The 15,647-nt window shown below is 35.8% G+C and overlaps 5 protein-coding genes across 7 annotated transcripts; 4 read left to right on the top strand and 1 right to left on the bottom strand.

The window, feature by feature from the left end:
* Window positions 1-4: 4 nt before the first annotated feature.
* Window positions 5-1,315, top strand: LOC126304671 (peptidyl-tRNA hydrolase-like). 2 transcript variants are annotated; one of them, XM_049991843.1, is made up of 3 exons: window positions 5-75; window positions 447-617; window positions 708-1,315. In XM_049991843.1, the coding sequence occupies exons 1-3, from the start codon at window positions 37-39 to the stop codon at window positions 1,074-1,076; spliced, it is 579 nt and encodes a 192-aa protein (XP_049847800.1). In that variant the 5' UTR covers window positions 5-36; the 3' UTR covers window positions 1,077-1,315. The 2 variants fall into 2 exon arrangements, with proteins under 2 accessions (XP_049847800.1, XP_049847799.1); XM_049991842.1 differs by having other exon boundaries at window positions 447-1,315.
* Window positions 1,316-6,016: 4,701 nt separating this feature from the next.
* Window positions 6,017-6,982, top strand: LOC126304668 (uncharacterized). The gene is made up of 3 exons (XM_049991839.1): window positions 6,017-6,316; window positions 6,402-6,531; window positions 6,589-6,982. Exons 1-3 carry the CDS (start codon window positions 6,246-6,248, stop codon window positions 6,814-6,816), a joined length of 429 nt encoding a protein of 142 aa, XP_049847796.1. The 5' UTR covers window positions 6,017-6,245; the 3' UTR covers window positions 6,817-6,982.
* Window positions 6,983-8,319: 1,337 nt separating this feature from the next.
* LOC126304702 (60S ribosomal protein L34-like) lies at window positions 8,320-8,956 on the top strand. Its single transcript, XM_049991875.1, has 2 exons — window positions 8,320-8,405; window positions 8,552-8,956. The coding sequence occupies exon 2, from the start codon at window positions 8,566-8,568 to the stop codon at window positions 8,929-8,931; it is 366 nt and encodes a 121-aa protein (XP_049847832.1). The 5' UTR covers window positions 8,320-8,405; window positions 8,552-8,565; the 3' UTR covers window positions 8,932-8,956.
* Window positions 8,957-9,276: 320 nt separating this feature from the next.
* On the top strand, window positions 9,277-11,317 carry LOC126304650 (uncharacterized). 2 transcript variants are annotated; one of them, XM_049991822.1, is made up of 3 exons: window positions 9,277-9,534; window positions 9,625-10,367; window positions 10,499-11,317. In XM_049991822.1, the coding sequence occupies exon 3, from the start codon at window positions 10,518-10,520 to the stop codon at window positions 11,295-11,297; it is 780 nt and encodes a 259-aa protein (XP_049847779.1). In that variant the 5' UTR covers window positions 9,277-9,534; window positions 9,625-10,367; window positions 10,499-10,517; the 3' UTR covers window positions 11,298-11,317. The 2 variants fall into 2 exon arrangements, with proteins under 2 accessions (XP_049847779.1, XP_049847780.1); XM_049991823.1 differs by having other exon boundaries at window positions 9,283-9,534.
* Window positions 11,318-11,330: 13 nt separating this feature from the next.
* LOC126304652 (rho-related protein racB-like) lies at window positions 11,331-12,910 on the bottom strand. The gene is made up of 6 exons (XM_049991824.1): window positions 12,797-12,910; window positions 12,579-12,679; window positions 12,369-12,439; window positions 12,141-12,250; window positions 12,032-12,052; window positions 11,331-11,973 (listed from the first exon to the last, which is right to left on the bottom strand). The coding sequence occupies exons 1-6, from the start codon at window positions 12,806-12,808 to the stop codon at window positions 11,692-11,694; spliced, it is 597 nt and encodes a 198-aa protein (XP_049847781.1). The 5' UTR covers window positions 12,809-12,910; the 3' UTR covers window positions 11,331-11,691.
* Between the last annotated feature and the right edge of the window lie 2,737 nt (window positions 12,911-15,647).

The raw sequence follows: 15,647 nt of genomic DNA, 5'->3' as shown, positions 1-15,647 counted from the left end.
TTTAAACTTTGTAGTGCCTATATAGTATTGATCAATATGAATCTTTTACGTGGAAAGGTGGAAGGCGACAAGTTGGTATGAAATTGAACTGATTAAACAACCAGCTCTGAAATGTTTTGATTTTCATTTCTTTAATGTAATCGATTCAGTGCTGAAAAAGGCATTTAACCCGAATTCGCTCAAGTCTCAAAGCGAAGAATGAAAATTGGTTCTTAATTAAAAGAACGCACGTTTCTTTGCCTAGCATTAGTCGGGGTAAACTTTGATTAGCGCAAAATGCTCATTTTTTTAATGTGAGCTTTGCGTTTCCTAGTTCCTGGTATTTTACCGCAAAAAGTAAATACTTAAAGCAAAAACCAACATATTATCCTGTTTACTCCAAAGAGTGTATTTGTGATTACACCAACCAATACTTCTGACTCTATAAACCCATTGCATTGCGACAGTTTTTTGCCGTTGGCAATCATATGTTCCCCAAGAGCCGATACAGTATAGGATTACAGCTCATTGATCATATCGCTAGGAAAGCTAAAAGTCGCTGGTTTTTAGATAAGAATTCTTTCGCACACGTCACTATGGTAGGAACGAGCATTTTAGCACGTCCCATAACATATATTGTAAAGGAAAACTATCGCTCGCTAGATGCACTGATAAAAAACTACAAACTCAAACTCGACAATATCACTGTTTTAACCTATTCATCGAAGATGCAGCTAGGAAGTGCTAAACTGGTATTTGGCAGTAGTACACATGAACATGATGCACTCCAACCTATTAGTGAATGTCTTCAAACAGAAGATTATAAATGTCTAGAAATCGGTACCATGCAGCCAGATTATCTTTTTTACGATCCAGATGTCTTGACGTCCCACGACATCCAACGAGCTGAAATTCAACAATTTTTTCTAGCCAACAAATTCAATGAAGATGAACAATTCGCATTAGAACAGTTTTTGCTCTCAAAAATAGAGGAAACATTAGATTCGACGAACCAAGAAAAAGGCTGTTCTTATACCTACCACCAGGTCATGAAGACTGTAGAAAAACTGAGACTTAAACAAAGCATAACAAATTAAGAACAGAATCAACGCGATAAACTAGCTTGATACAGAACAAATGAGCATATAGAAAAAAATAATCTAAGGCTTGACAAGCTGCATGCCGTCATTTAGACAAAACAGGTCTGAAATGCGAAGATACTTGGATCACGAAAAGAAGTGGGATATTAATAGAGATGCAGAATTATAAATTCTTTTATAATGTTCCAATTAAAAAAGACGGTTTTCTGTACTGTATAATGAATATTTCCCCAACATAGGCGTAATGGAATGTACAGACATTAAATAGTTTTTAAGAAAAATAAAATTATTAGAATTTGCTGACCTTTTTGTGTTTTGAACGGCGAATGCCAAATCACATACTTTGCGCAAAAACCTATCTCCTTTGTATTAATTATACATATATGCATACTTATATGTACACCTCTGATTTAGAGAAAAAAACCTCTAACCCTTGAGGATAGTACAGTGCAATACAAAAAAGAAACCATGAAGCGAGATACGAGAAACGAAAATAAATGCAAAGTGATACAATATATACTATGCATGCTTACCTAAACCCAAAGAGATATGTGTTCAAAGCAAAGGTGGCCGTCAACTTATTTTTACTCTCTTTCGACTAGAACACTTTTAGCTTGAAGAGCGACTTAACAGGCTTAAAACTTTTTTGGTTCTTAGCGAGAATGTTTTTCATAATTAAAAAAATCACGGCTTCTAAAGGTTTTCTTACATGAGGAATTAAAAGTTAATTTTTCAATAATATGAGATATTCATTTGGTTGACCAACTGATTTAGATAAATTTAGCATAAAGACCATTTATATACACATCTAGAGCCGCAAGAAACTTTGGAAATAGGATTTATCGAATATGAAATCTCAAGCAGTAATTTAAGGTAAAATCAAGTGCATAAAAGCACCACTTCAATATGCTAATTTGTATAACTATTCTAGAAAGATATATAAGAACGGAAACTGATGCTTTTACAAACAGATACTATGTGCTTGTTATCTATGAAAAAAGAGAATAGCCTTAAACTGAAAAAATATGAAACACATTAAAATAGATTCGAAAACAAAATCTTGAAATCCAACTTTGCTTCTGTTCTAAAGTTTATCAATAATGGTGAAAACAAAACGAAATGCGTTTAGAGAAGAGTGAACAAAAATAATAGTTATCATAAAAGAGCCTACAAAAAATAGTTAAAATGTATAAATTTTTGCTTCAGTATAAAAGAAAAAATAAAGGGCATCAAGTTTGTTTTAAATGTCTAAAAGCCATCAAAAAAATGCAGCTTGTGACATATGATGCATCTCACTACAAGTAAATCATATCTTTCTTGCTAAATTGTAGCCTCAATTACACTTCCGTTGTATACGAGATAAGCATTCGTTAAAGAACGAATAGATTGGGGTTTCAAATAAAATGGATTAAAAGCGGGCAACCCAGTCAATTTTTCCTCAATAGAACAAGGTTCTAGAGAGGTTAAAAGAATATTGAAATAAGAAACAGATTTATTCTATATTCTACAATATTATTTTTTTGTGTTAATCACCCTCATGAACGAAGGAATAGTAGTCCGAAGGATATACGTTGTATAAAAAAGCATTTCTGTGTACCTTGTATTTTTTGTAAATAGAAAATATACACGTTAGGTAGCATAAAAGCATTAGAAATTGAAAAAATGCTGATTTTGTAGAGATTAGAAATAAAAATTCGTAAAATTAGGTCAGTCTTGCGTAAGTTGTGCAATAAAAATCTAAATTATCTTACCAAAATCTAACGTTTTCGAGCTTGATTTTAGTATTTTTTTAATGTCTAAGCCTGAGGAGCGCGTAATTTTAATCGCATGCCAAAAGCCCTCTCTGGTCTTTGGGGGTGGGCACCCTATAGACACTATCAATAAGCATTTGGCACGCTCGTATCAAAGTAAGTGAGATATTTTTTTCCTCAACATAGCAATACCAAGGCACTGACTTGCTTACTATTTTTTTGAAGGCAATCATTTTGCTCCTAAGCATTTGTACCAGGGTCTCCTGCTTATCTTTTCGGCTGCTTCCACCTTCTGGTATATCACCACCCACCGCCTTGGGTATGTCAATTAAGGAAACAATATCACGATACAAACGATAATACCTAGTGAATGACTAACCCTTGCATAATAGCCATTTTCCGAGAACACTTTCTAAAGAATGGAAGGCTGCAACTCTTCAATACACGAAAGACCAGGGATCACAAATACGATTTTTGGACTAGTAAGTATCAGTTTCGATCTTGCATTATCCAATTCTAAAAAATAACACAGATGTGTTATCACCAAAATGCATTATTTTATTCAGATCTTGACGGTACAAGTTATCATTATTTTAGAACATATAAAAAAAACTAAAATTATTTCTCATGTTTTATCTCACATCTAGTTGGACTCCAGGACAGCCTATTCCCATGCCAAGACCTCCTGTATATCCGGAGGATTAAAGGAAATTTAACTTCTCTTTGAAAGGCTATTTTAACATGCACATATGTATCTTGGAGGATAACTAATCTGTGAATCAGTAAACTTGACAAACTGATGTAAATGTAATTAATGAGCATGTTCTTAGCCTGTCAAAAAACCAACGGCTTTGATAGTAAAACAATTCGTTGATTCCAAGAAGATGGGACCTCGTATTTTTTTATAAAATAGGAATATAACATCTATGTTAATTTATGCCGCCATGGCTTAGATAAATGCGGTCTTTAGAGGGAATAGTAATATATAATATATACTGTATAAACATATATCTTATATACTATACACTTTATTCATCGCATTCCGCTGACATTTCACTACTGAATTCTGATTCATCAGATTGTTCCTTGTATTCACAAATCTCATTAGACTCAGCGTCGGTATCACATTCATTTGAGAGATCGAACACGTCGTGATCGTCACCATCTTCTATGTATGTTCGAATTGCGGATTTTGAATGCATACGACCATTGGTACCAATGTGGGTCATCAGTAAATCGAAACGACCGCTGAGCTTTAGGAGCTCTGGGAAGTGCTGAAGGCGTTCGTCAATTGCGTTGTATAAACCACCGAGTTTTTCTAGAATATCTGGAGCAGAAACTAAGTAACTTCGATGAATGATGAGCAAGTTCTGCATCCATGAAATTAGATTGAAAGTGGGTTTTTTAGAAAACGAAAACAAAAGTTCACTAAGTAATGGGACCACATGAGAAACTGGAAGCTGTCGTAAAGTGTTTTTGATGAATTCCTCATCACGAGAAGACAAAATAGAAGAGAGCTGTATTTTGTCATTGGCTGAAAGTGCACCGACCAGTGCTGCGCAAGCCGAAGTAGAAGGAATGATATCTCGAGGTTGTTGTGTATCAGGCGTAGCTTTGGTATCAAGTTGATGGATACGTTGCTCAAAGGGAAGATTTTTTGAGTCGGGTATTGATTCCTCGACTCCATCTACGCTCATGTCAACATCCAAGTCTGTTACGGCTTGCACAGCCGGGATATCTAAGGGCCCAATAAGTTTCACATCTTCGTATGCTGATGATGCCTGATCTACAGCTTGAACATGAACAGAAGACAGCTGCTCGTCTACCGGTAAAGCCGGCTGAGCACCAACGATAGTCTGAGAGGCAATGATATTACCGGACTCGTCTATATATTTGACGAGGTTAAAAAATGGCCTTAAGGGAAGACCATAAGCAATCAAAATTGTGGACGGATCGTCCGAAAGGAACTTGGCCTGAAGAATCGTGCATCCCGGATTAGAGGCTGGGTCAAAGATGATCCGGCCATGCGGCTGTAAGGGCTTTCCCTTTTTGAAGTCGGTCAGGATTCTCCAGATAAATACTTCAAAATCGCTGACACCCAGCACACATTGATATGCATAATCGCGAGAGTTAGGTGATACTTCAAATGAGTGTAGAATAGTGTCACCAGAAAGAAACTGGACATCCTTATCGTCTTGAAGAGAGTAAACTGTCAACTGACGATGCTGCGAACCAGCAATAAGTTTTTGAAGATGATCGGCAACTATTAGACGGTAAACAGGAGGAGTCGAACACAATGGCCATTTTTCTAAAATATACCCGCTAGTCTGATCAATTTTGACGACGGTAGTACCGCCCTTAATAGCCAAATATATCTCGTTGTTATAACAGGTAATGGCCGTAATTTTTCCGAAGCTATTCTTACTACCTGTAATGGCTCGAGGCGCAACATTTTGAGTCTCGCCTCTTAGATTCCAGCTGACTACCAATCCATGAGAATCACCTGCCAATACTACATGCTCATTCTCCGAATTTTTGTAAACATGTAAAGCATAAATACGAGAGCCAAGGTGAATGTCGCCAGAAGGCAGTTGAAACTCATACCCACTTCCTCCGCTCAGCTTGAGTGCCCAAACACCATTGGCATGACGCGCAAATACAATCCATTCATTGTCTTTAGATACATAACAAGAGGTGATGCGATTACCAATATTTGAAACACGAGAATTTCTATTCAAGTCTCGAGGCCACCATCGGAGTTTGTCTGAAGTCAAGGTAGTTAACAGTCCAGCGTCAGTTATGCATGGTAGCACAGCTGTTTTTTTAGAATGCATAATGCTATCGTGTCGGCTTGATGCTAATATGGGCCAATGAAAAGAGCGGAGCGACAAACAAATCTAATTAAAATTGATTTTGTTTATATAAGGATTAATGGCCTGAATGACATCAATGTTGGCAAAAATATTAATGACCAGAACGTAGGTGTTGTGCATCCAGGAATGATAACCGCAAAATCAAAGCCGGTTATTAGCGAAAAATATAATAGATTAGACAAAATGGCCAAGAAATGAAAATTTTTAATATGTAGGAAGAAATTACGCACATTATCGTGATTAAAAAATGAACGAGAGATCTAAAACGCACTTTCAAAGTATCCAATATTGCCGTACCAAGGAGACGAAATATGTACCAGTTGACGAAATCGAATGACGACAATAGGCGCAACACAATTAACTGCAAGCAAAATACAATGTAAAGGGTTTCAAAAACATTTTTTTATCAATGGTAAGGTTAAAAAAATTACTTTTTAAGACTCACATCTGTGAGATAGATAGGCCACGAAGTAAGCATAAGCTTTAATTTTCTTGTCTTTTAGTCTTAGATCAACGAAAAATTTTAGAAGTGACATCCGGAGATGGTAAGCTTTATTTGTGATGGCTGTCAAGATACGGTAAAAAAGTCAAAACTGCAACAGCACTACAATCGGTATGTTATAATTGCCTTCCACCTGTATTCTAGTACTCCAAAAATCGCTCGGTTTTTAAGGTGTTGATGAATGTTAAAAAAATAGCTGCGGTGAAGATTTCAATTGTATAGATTGCCACCAAAGGTTCTCCGGGCGGAGCTGGATTTCGCACACATCATGCATATCGGAGGAGGAAAAAGTCAAGGCGAGGCCTATGCACAATAACAAGAAGAGGGTGCGTCAATATTGCTTGAAGGTAAAACTAGTGAGGCGCTTTTACTCATGTCTTTAGGAGTCAACTGAAAGAACAGATTCGTTAGAGCAAAAGCATTGTGACGAAGCTGAAGGAAAAAGCTCTAGTCATAAGAAACCAAAAAAGAATTCAAGCCACAAAAAAGACAACGCCTCTGATCCAGATCGTAAACATGTTGCTCGTGATAAGCATTCCAAGAATATTGACAAAGAGAAGAAGAAAAAGCATTCTAGAAGAATTCAGCGATCAGAGAATCAGAATATGTAGGTGTAGTTAATTAAACTAGTCAAGAAATAAGTAAGACACAATACAATATCTAAACGTGATGCACTCCTTCCTCTGATTATTAAATGTTTTCTTGTAGATATTGAACAACCCAAAAGTTACCAGGAGGCATGTTCATTCTGTCTCTGACATTACACAGGGAATCAGAACTCGATTGAAGAAATAAGGACAGCGGGGACGACATATAATAAACAATCGCCGGACTGGCGTAGGACAAATGATTTTATCAGCGCGCAAAAATAATAATTGAGGTCCTTAATATGAAAAAATACAGTAATTCTATTTCTTATATATTGGCTGCCACTTGTGTTAAGGTTTAAACCTAAATCAGACTTTATCCAATGTCCCTATCTATCATTTGACGTACAACAAGTAAAAACAGCCTTTTTAGGGTAATCTAGGTAGAAGATCTTAGCTTAACAGAATTCGACTGCCGTAGACATCCAATATAAAAGATGCAAGATATTGCATTATTATGCAAAACATTACCGCTGGCTAGACAACATTAACGAATGATTTTGCAGTAATTAAGGAGAGGTGTGAATAAATTCAATTTATTCACAATGAACGTGAATCAAAAATAGCGTAGAAAGACAGAATCGAAATGATGACGTCTTGAGACTGTGTAAATTCGCTTCTGAGAAATCAAAAATCATTCCATGTAATACAAGCCATTTACTTTTAAATGTACTCAGAATCACAATACTCAGATGTAAATAAGCCTTTTAAAACAAAAAAACAGGTAGTGTTAACTCGTGGATATTATATTTACACATAGACTAGTATAAAAACTTAAACTTAATATTTATAACACGTCTCAAGATGTCTAGATTTTTCAAAGGCAGACACACAATTCGAGTCTCTACCAAGTAAGATAACATCGACATGACGAATTCGGCTTTTGTTTTTTTCAAAATAAACTTAGTTGTACATTTCTGCCCTTCTCATGGTTCTACTGAAGACATATATACTTGAATTATTAATGGTTAAAATCAAGACCAAATAAAGTAAATGTGGACTACTATGTCGAGAATGTTTAGGACTACTGGTAGTTTTAGAAGATCAGACATATATCGCAAAATATCGGAAAAAAGTTAATACGGAATCATTTCAGTCTGAAAACAGAGAAATCAACCAGTCTGCATGTGGTTGGGATAAGTTGAAAATTCGATAATTTCGAATGAACATAATACACTAAGAGAATTCTAGAGACACAAAACAAAAAAGCACCTTTTTCAAACAATTATCGAAGGTTTTATTTTTTTTGAGGATAAAAAAAATGTGTTGAGTTAGTAGAATGAAAACTAGATGACAAAATGTAGAAAAGTAGGCTGCAACCTGATAACCCAGCTACGTTCACATAGCAAATACCTAGCAAGAGCAGTTTATTACGAAAAGGTCAAAAGCCGACTTTTATCTTCCTATACAAATCAGCACCACTATTATAAAAAAATTTTATTGAAAAAAATCTTGCAAAGAATCTCTGTCAAGATTACTTTTGGCCATAAATTCGTGCTTCTATTTGTACCTCTGTAAGCACCAAATAGATCCTTCACCTGCTCCTTCGTATAGTAAGTTTTTTTCATTACTCAGATAGAAACGCTAAGGCGCTGTGTACTAGACTAATCATTTTGTTGATTGACTAGTATTTAAAACGTGACTAATAACTTTATCTATTACTTATTGGTTGACCGATACTACTTCTTACTATATCCAGATACCAATTAACAGATGGTACAACGTCTCACTCGTCGTAATCGCCATAGTTATAATACCAGGTCCAACAGACTAAAAGTCGTCAGGACACCCGGTAATCGACTTGTTTACCAACGCCTCAAAAAAGTTGCCAAGGGCCCTTCCTGTGGTGATTGTGGTGGCAAGATACACGGAATTCCTCATCTTCGGCCGATTGAATACAAACGCTTACCTCGCCGAAAACGAACTGTTTCCCGTGCCTATGGAGGAAGCAGATGCTCTAATTGCGTCCGTAATCGTATTATCCGTGCGTTTTTAGTCGAAGAACAAAAGATCGTAAAAAGCTTCCTTAAGGCAAAGAAGAAAGAAAAGCAAATAAAGAAGCCTAAAAGCAAAAAGTAGACAATAAACAACCCTATCCACGAGATCAGAGCTCTATAGTAAAGATAAAGTGTATTTTTTTATGTAGTTTACCATAAACGCGCTTTAATTTCATCAATACGTTTAATGTGCATAGATAGCCAACCCGCTGCAAATACTGGATCCCTTTGTATAGCTTTTTTTTTGTCTAATCTCTCCTCTATACATGATACACACAATCTACCATTCATACATCTGTACACAAAACTAGGCAACATTTTTTATAGTTTGTGCGCGCTTTCTAATAAGAGTTATTTGGCAATTTATTACTTTTGAATAAAATATTCGACAATAATAGGATTTGGCAGCATTGTTATAGTTAATCAGAACATCCCAAGTTAGTTAGACAATATACCGATATGCAAGCAAATACAAACCCGTTTAAATACCCTCCTCTACAGCAAAATATGCTCGGATCGCCACCCTTTTCTATCCCAACACCTAGTTTTATGAAGAATATGCTAGTTAGGTATTCCGGTGATTTCAACGCATATTGGAAAATCTTGAAAAAATATTTTGCTGGGCAAATAAGCAAGGTTGAATTTCAGGCTAAAATCTCGAAAATTTTGACGTCGAAAGAAAAAGGTACGAGAAAGCTGTAGGAATGCGTTTATCGGTCACCGCGTCAAATTTCGATTTATACATATATGCATCTATACTAACAAAAATGTTTAGTGGCATTGCATAATTGGTTCATCCTCAGTATTCTAAAGGCGGCATATTCGGGCTATATAGCTCAGCAAAAAACAAAAAATCCAGCTTTGAAAAAGCACACAGAAAATTTCAAGGTCATACAAAAAAATCAAGCTTTCCGAACTCGAATGCTTCGAATAGCCTCACAGTATAACATTCAAAATATATCGGAAGAGGCTATTTCGATGCTTGTGATTGGACTGCATCAGCACATATTAAGATCATTATCTGCATCGCAGCCGGATGTTGTAGAGGTGCCTCCATTTGAAGACACACCTCCAGGATATAGCGTTTTAGAAACGACGGCTCCAGATGAAATCACGGGAAAAAGTCTGGAATACGCTATTTGGAGAAAGCCGGGAATCTTATATGACAGTCAGAATATCATAGAACATCGCTTGTCAATAGAGCGGTCTGCATAGCCATGAGCCGTTTTGTGTGACCCAGAAAATTATCACACGAAAACTTGATATGTCCCCTGCACCGAAGAACATACAAAAAAATAAGTAGGATTTTAAAATAGCGTAAAAAAGCTATACTGAAGCAGTAATCTTATACTCATGAAGAGGTAGAATAATTTTCAAAAAGTTGAAAAAAATTTTGCGTTCTGCACTCGTCACTTCAATGAAAAATCAAGTATACAAACATTTACTTTAAATTCGGAATCCTAGAAAGTCAAGTAATAAAGTTGTACATACATACATCCTGTGAGAAAAGCAGAGAAGGTGATTAAATTAATATCAAGATTTTAAACACATTTGATACGATCAAAGAGACTGATTTTTTTCCCCTTTCTTGTTTTACGCAATATCCAATATCGGCGAACGTATTGCATTCGTCTATACCTCTTTTCTAGAATTCTTTTCGATAAAGACATGTTAGGGCGTTTGAAGTCTTCCCGACTTGATTTTTTAAAAGCCTCTGAGGGCAGGATTCCAAAACACTTGGCCACTCGTATTGCCAAATGTGACGACTTAACCGCACTCTCAAATATTGTAAAAAATGTTGTTCAGCTCAGGGGCACTACACACAAGGGCAGAATAAACACTATTGTTGACTATTATGCAAACCAGAAGAATAATGTCATCACCAACCTACTCCAACGCGTTTCCCAAATAAAACCCATTCTGACTCCGGAATATTACTCTCGCAGAATCATCACCGTGCGTTTTATGTCCTATGATAAGAGATGTCATGTAGCAGGTTTACGACTATCTATGGCCGCTAAGTTGATGAACATTCCGTGTAGTGGGCCTATCGGTTTACCTAGACACATCAAACGTTGGACTGTTCTGAAATCCCCATTCAAATACAAAAGGCACCAAGAAACGTTCGAACAGCGATTTATGCGATCAATCGTAACACTGGACGTCAGAGACAAAGGCGATTTGATGGAAAAATTGATAAAATTTATAAAGTGTACGGCTTACAAAGGTGTAGATATCAGCATCACAACAAGACGTTTCATTGAAACAGATCAGCTCTATACGAATCCATATGTCAAAGAGAAAATAGGGTGGATCTCAGAAAAAGATATGGAAAACCAGATAGATTACGCAAGTTGCGAGCTGAATTCGAATGTTCTAAGCAGGGCTTCCCAGAAAGTTCCAATCAACAACGAGGATATTGTAAAAGAAAACATAATCCGAATATAAACAAAAAGTGATGTTACATATTTTACCTGTACCTTAGTTAAAACCACCTTCGAGCTTAGAAATGAAGTTTTTCCCATACACTGTGAGCTGGTCAAGCTAATAGAGAAAGAATTAACATGAAAAGCCCAACAGGGGATAAAAATTTTAAAACTCGCTTTGGCAGATATATATTAAGAGTCATTGGTCGAATAATAAAATTTGCTAGACATTTATGAAAACTGGTTGCGAGATATCTGGTTGCTGTTTCCTATAGACAAAATAAAGTCATGATCATTTCAATACAGCCTCTCGCTTCACTCTTTCTCTCCTAGTTCAAGTATTTCACATGTTTTTCTTTGAATATATAGCTGCTAATCGTACATGTAAGCATTTTTCACCTGTAGATGTAAACCAATTACAAGAGGATGCAAGCAGCACGACCACGTTTTGATACTTTTTGGTTTCTAGATGGCAATACGACAGCTCTAATAGCCTCATCAAACACTTCCTTCAAACATTTCTGTGTTAATGCAGAACATTCCATAAAGTTAACAGCTTTAATCTCGTTAGCCATGTCCCTTCCTTGCTCAGTCGTAACAGGAGATAGACCCTTCTCTTTAAGGGATTCTAATTTATCGTTGTCTTCTCGGAGATCTAGTTTAGTGCCAACCAGAATGATTTTTGCACCGGGACAATGCTGAACACAAAATTAGGTTGAGCTGGTTAAAATGAGAACAAACTTATAGTCTACATACATGAGTAACTTCTGGCCACCACTGTTTTGAGAGAGAATATTGCAGGTGATAAAATTAGTCAATACACAGTGAAGTAAGTGGTTCAAAAGAAAAAAATGATATTACGAACCTTCGTTCGAACATTAGAAAAAGAAGTAGGAGAAATAACACTAAAGCAGATCAAAAATACATCGGTCTGAGGATAGCTTAGAGGTCTCAGTCGATCATAATCCTCCTGACCTTTAAACATGAGTTAGCGCTGTTTTAGCCATATATATATATATACCAGTTCAGAAATAAATGGTAACAACTGATATATCTATTGTAACTAGTAGGTAATCGTTCTTCTGAGGCGTACCAGCAGTATCCCAGAGGGACAGACTTACTGTTTTGTCGGCTACTCGGACGTTGGCATTATAATTGTCAAACCTGTAAAAATACAGTTAATATTCCAAAATGAAAGCCCTAAAAATGTTGCTCATAAATGGCTCTGTTCATCAATATAGAGATCTAGAAGGAAATACGCTGTATGCCTTGTTTTTCGTATCTAAAAATGTTCTTGACATACACTGTAGGAACATATTCCTTGGGAAAGGAATTACTTGTGTAGGCAATAAGAAGGCATGTTTTACCGACAGCGCCGTCGCCGACTACGACTAGTTTAACACTCTGAATTAAAGTCTTTTAGTAGCTGAAAGGAACCGATAAGATGCCACAGTCACAAATCCAAAGAATAGATGCGACCTCGAGTATAAGCGAAACTAGCGGGGAAATAAAACAACGTACTTGCATAGCCATAGTTGATAAAAGAGTATTCCCTAAAGAGTAGTTCGTATGAAAATATAGGTGAAACTAACCAAGTAGATGTAAACAGAAGGAAAAATGAAAACCGTATCAACTATCTTGGTCGCTGAGAGGTTATATAATTTCCTAGTTTTTAATTTAAAAAATTATCAAAAATACGTGTATTAGTTTCCAAAATACTTGAGATGCCATAAAACATTGTTTGTCAATTTTTAGTCTACGATAGAGGAACTACGGGATTTTTCGTTTTAATATAGCTAGAAGAGATGACTGGTCGAAATACTCGAAATATTAAGGGGCAAGTTAAGCGTAAAATACTGGGAGACCAGATAAAATTCAAGTTTTTAAAATGCGTGTCTAGGATACCCATAATAACACGTGGTGTGAATATGCATTCGGAAATGAGAGAACAGCGACGAGAAATGTCATCTATCATATTGTGTTACAAGAGCACACAGATTGAGGGGATGTAATTTTTGAATTATTCCTTTTTATTTAGGCCATAGTTTGCATATAGCTTGTATATAGCATTTAACAAAAAGTATCTTGTCACGCAACAAACTGTAACAGAATAATACAGCAGAGTAGCCTTCCAATTTGTAGTGGGGGCTCTCGTTAAAAACACATATATGACTTTTACCTTAACCTCATCCAAAACCCAACTTCATTCAGTAGAATAGTGCTTAGCTAGTAAATGCTAATTCAATCGGCGGTAAAATAAAAAAAGATCTAAAACAGAGTATCTTCAGAACGAATCAAAGTACTTGAATTGCACAATTATGCACACATCTACTATAGGACTTTGGATTTTTGATAGAAGGGATAAAACAGCTATTGAAAAGTGAATAACACAGTATACATAACCAACCCTAAAAGCATGCTAATGAGGTTTTTTGTAATTTTGTGTGAAAATCGAAAAATTTTAATGTGCCATACACTAGATGACTGGATAGTAAGTTGTCAGAGTTGTGCGTTAGCAAATGTTTAACAAGCGCGGGTTATATTCACAATATGTTCATTTGTTTTGTTGATGAGCTGTATAATTTTGTTTATAAAATGCTCGGAATGTTATAGACAGAAAAAATATGTTGAAAGAATGCAAAGAATCCTGTCTCAAGGTCATTTTCAAAAACCTATATGCATAGTGAAAGTCTTGAAATCTTCGAATCTGATTTCGCAGATAGGCAGAATGCACTCACTTTTGCTTACAAGCTAGATTTGAAATTAATTCGACAAATGTATCTAATTGAACTCATATTGTTCAAAACAGAATATTGATAAAAAAAGATTGAATTTAATATAAGGTAGAAGAGGATTTGAATGAGGTTTTAAATATCATCTTAATATACTCGAAGTCAGTTGTTTAAAGAAGATGAATTGTGCAGGAAATTTTTTGGCATGCAAGAAAATATATACCATTTAGCTATCAGAGTATAACAGTATAGTTTAACAATATTTTATCGGATTCATGACAAACTGAGGAATTTGAACAGTTAAAATAACAAAAGAATGTATCACTATTTTGCAAAGTCACCATGAAACTTTGATATTTTGATTGTTTAAAAAAGCTTTAAAAGTGCGCCAGAATATTAATTATAAACCCAGATCGACTCGGTATTTCTAAAAAGACCAAACGTGACGACATTTTTGTAATTGTCAAATATGGCTTGGACATATAAGCATTTTAATCAATATGTTGATCTAAGCAAATGTGTTAAAAAACTTGGCTAAACACCGGTTCATATGTAAACATCAGTTCTTAGAGAGTAGTTCTGCATGAAATGATGTGCGTTTTAATAAGCCTCATTATTCTCAAAAACATTTGTATTTATTTACAAAGCGTCAACTGCATGTCTCAGAACACTTAAATCTTAAATAATGCATCTCGATATAGCAATATCAAAGTTATAGAGGATTTGCATTTATAAAATCAAAGCTATTGTCAAAATAGCATTTGTAAATGTCTAGCATTAAAAGTTTATAAGAAGCGCAATCGTAAAATTTATAGATTTGTCTTTTACATAATTGAGCTGTCTTAGTAGCAAGGCAGTAGGATGTAGATTACCGCGAAGCTCAAATAAACTTTAATTCTTTAGTCTTTTTTGCTTGTTCAGTGAGCACTCATTATTAGTTTAATATTGGAAGGGAAACAATGGATTTTACTAATGACCATGCTGAACAGTAAGGTCTATGGAGGTATTATAAACTTAATTACAAGTTAATTCGACAGAAGGTTTCCAGTCGTGAATACTTCGTAAAGTCTCAATATTAGTGAATAAAAAAATAGGCAAGGGACCAACTTCGATAATTTGCGTGTATAATTTTGACAAAAAAAAACAGGTCTATTATATACACTCCCTTGAAGTCACAGCAGGTGACAGATCGAGGTGTCTGCCATATACACACTACATACGTGACTTCACTGCATGTGTGGATGTGTGGCACGTGCCAATTCCATACTCACGGTTGGTATCTTTGATCCGAACGATAAAGCTACAATATTATGTCAAACAAAAGTTCGCTGGCTTCATCTGATGTAGGGGTGCATTTAATGCAGGTAGACGATGCCAGCCTTTCTGACACAGATCGCCAGGGTATTGACTTTTTGCCAATACCAGATACGAAGTCAGACAGCGAGAATGCGAGAACAGATTCATTTTATCTACCTACTGATATAGAATATTTGCTATATCAATTGGCGCGAGCTTCCATGGAAGCAAATCTATGGGATCATTTATTCCCACGACACGAACTTCAAATTCTTTCGATGGCACTTCACACACAAAGGACCTGGGCACAATTTTTAGAATCCGCTACACAATCAAAAAAAAAG

This window comes from Schistocerca gregaria, unplaced genomic scaffold (assembly GCF_023897955.1).
Source record: "Schistocerca gregaria isolate iqSchGreg1 unplaced genomic scaffold, iqSchGreg1.2 ptg000182l, whole genome shotgun sequence".
In the NCBI taxonomy this organism is placed as follows: Eukaryota; Metazoa; Arthropoda; class Insecta; order Orthoptera; family Acrididae; genus Schistocerca; species Schistocerca gregaria.
The sequence above is the reverse complement of the archived record's forward strand: the minus strand, read 5'-3'. Positions and strand labels throughout refer to the sequence as shown.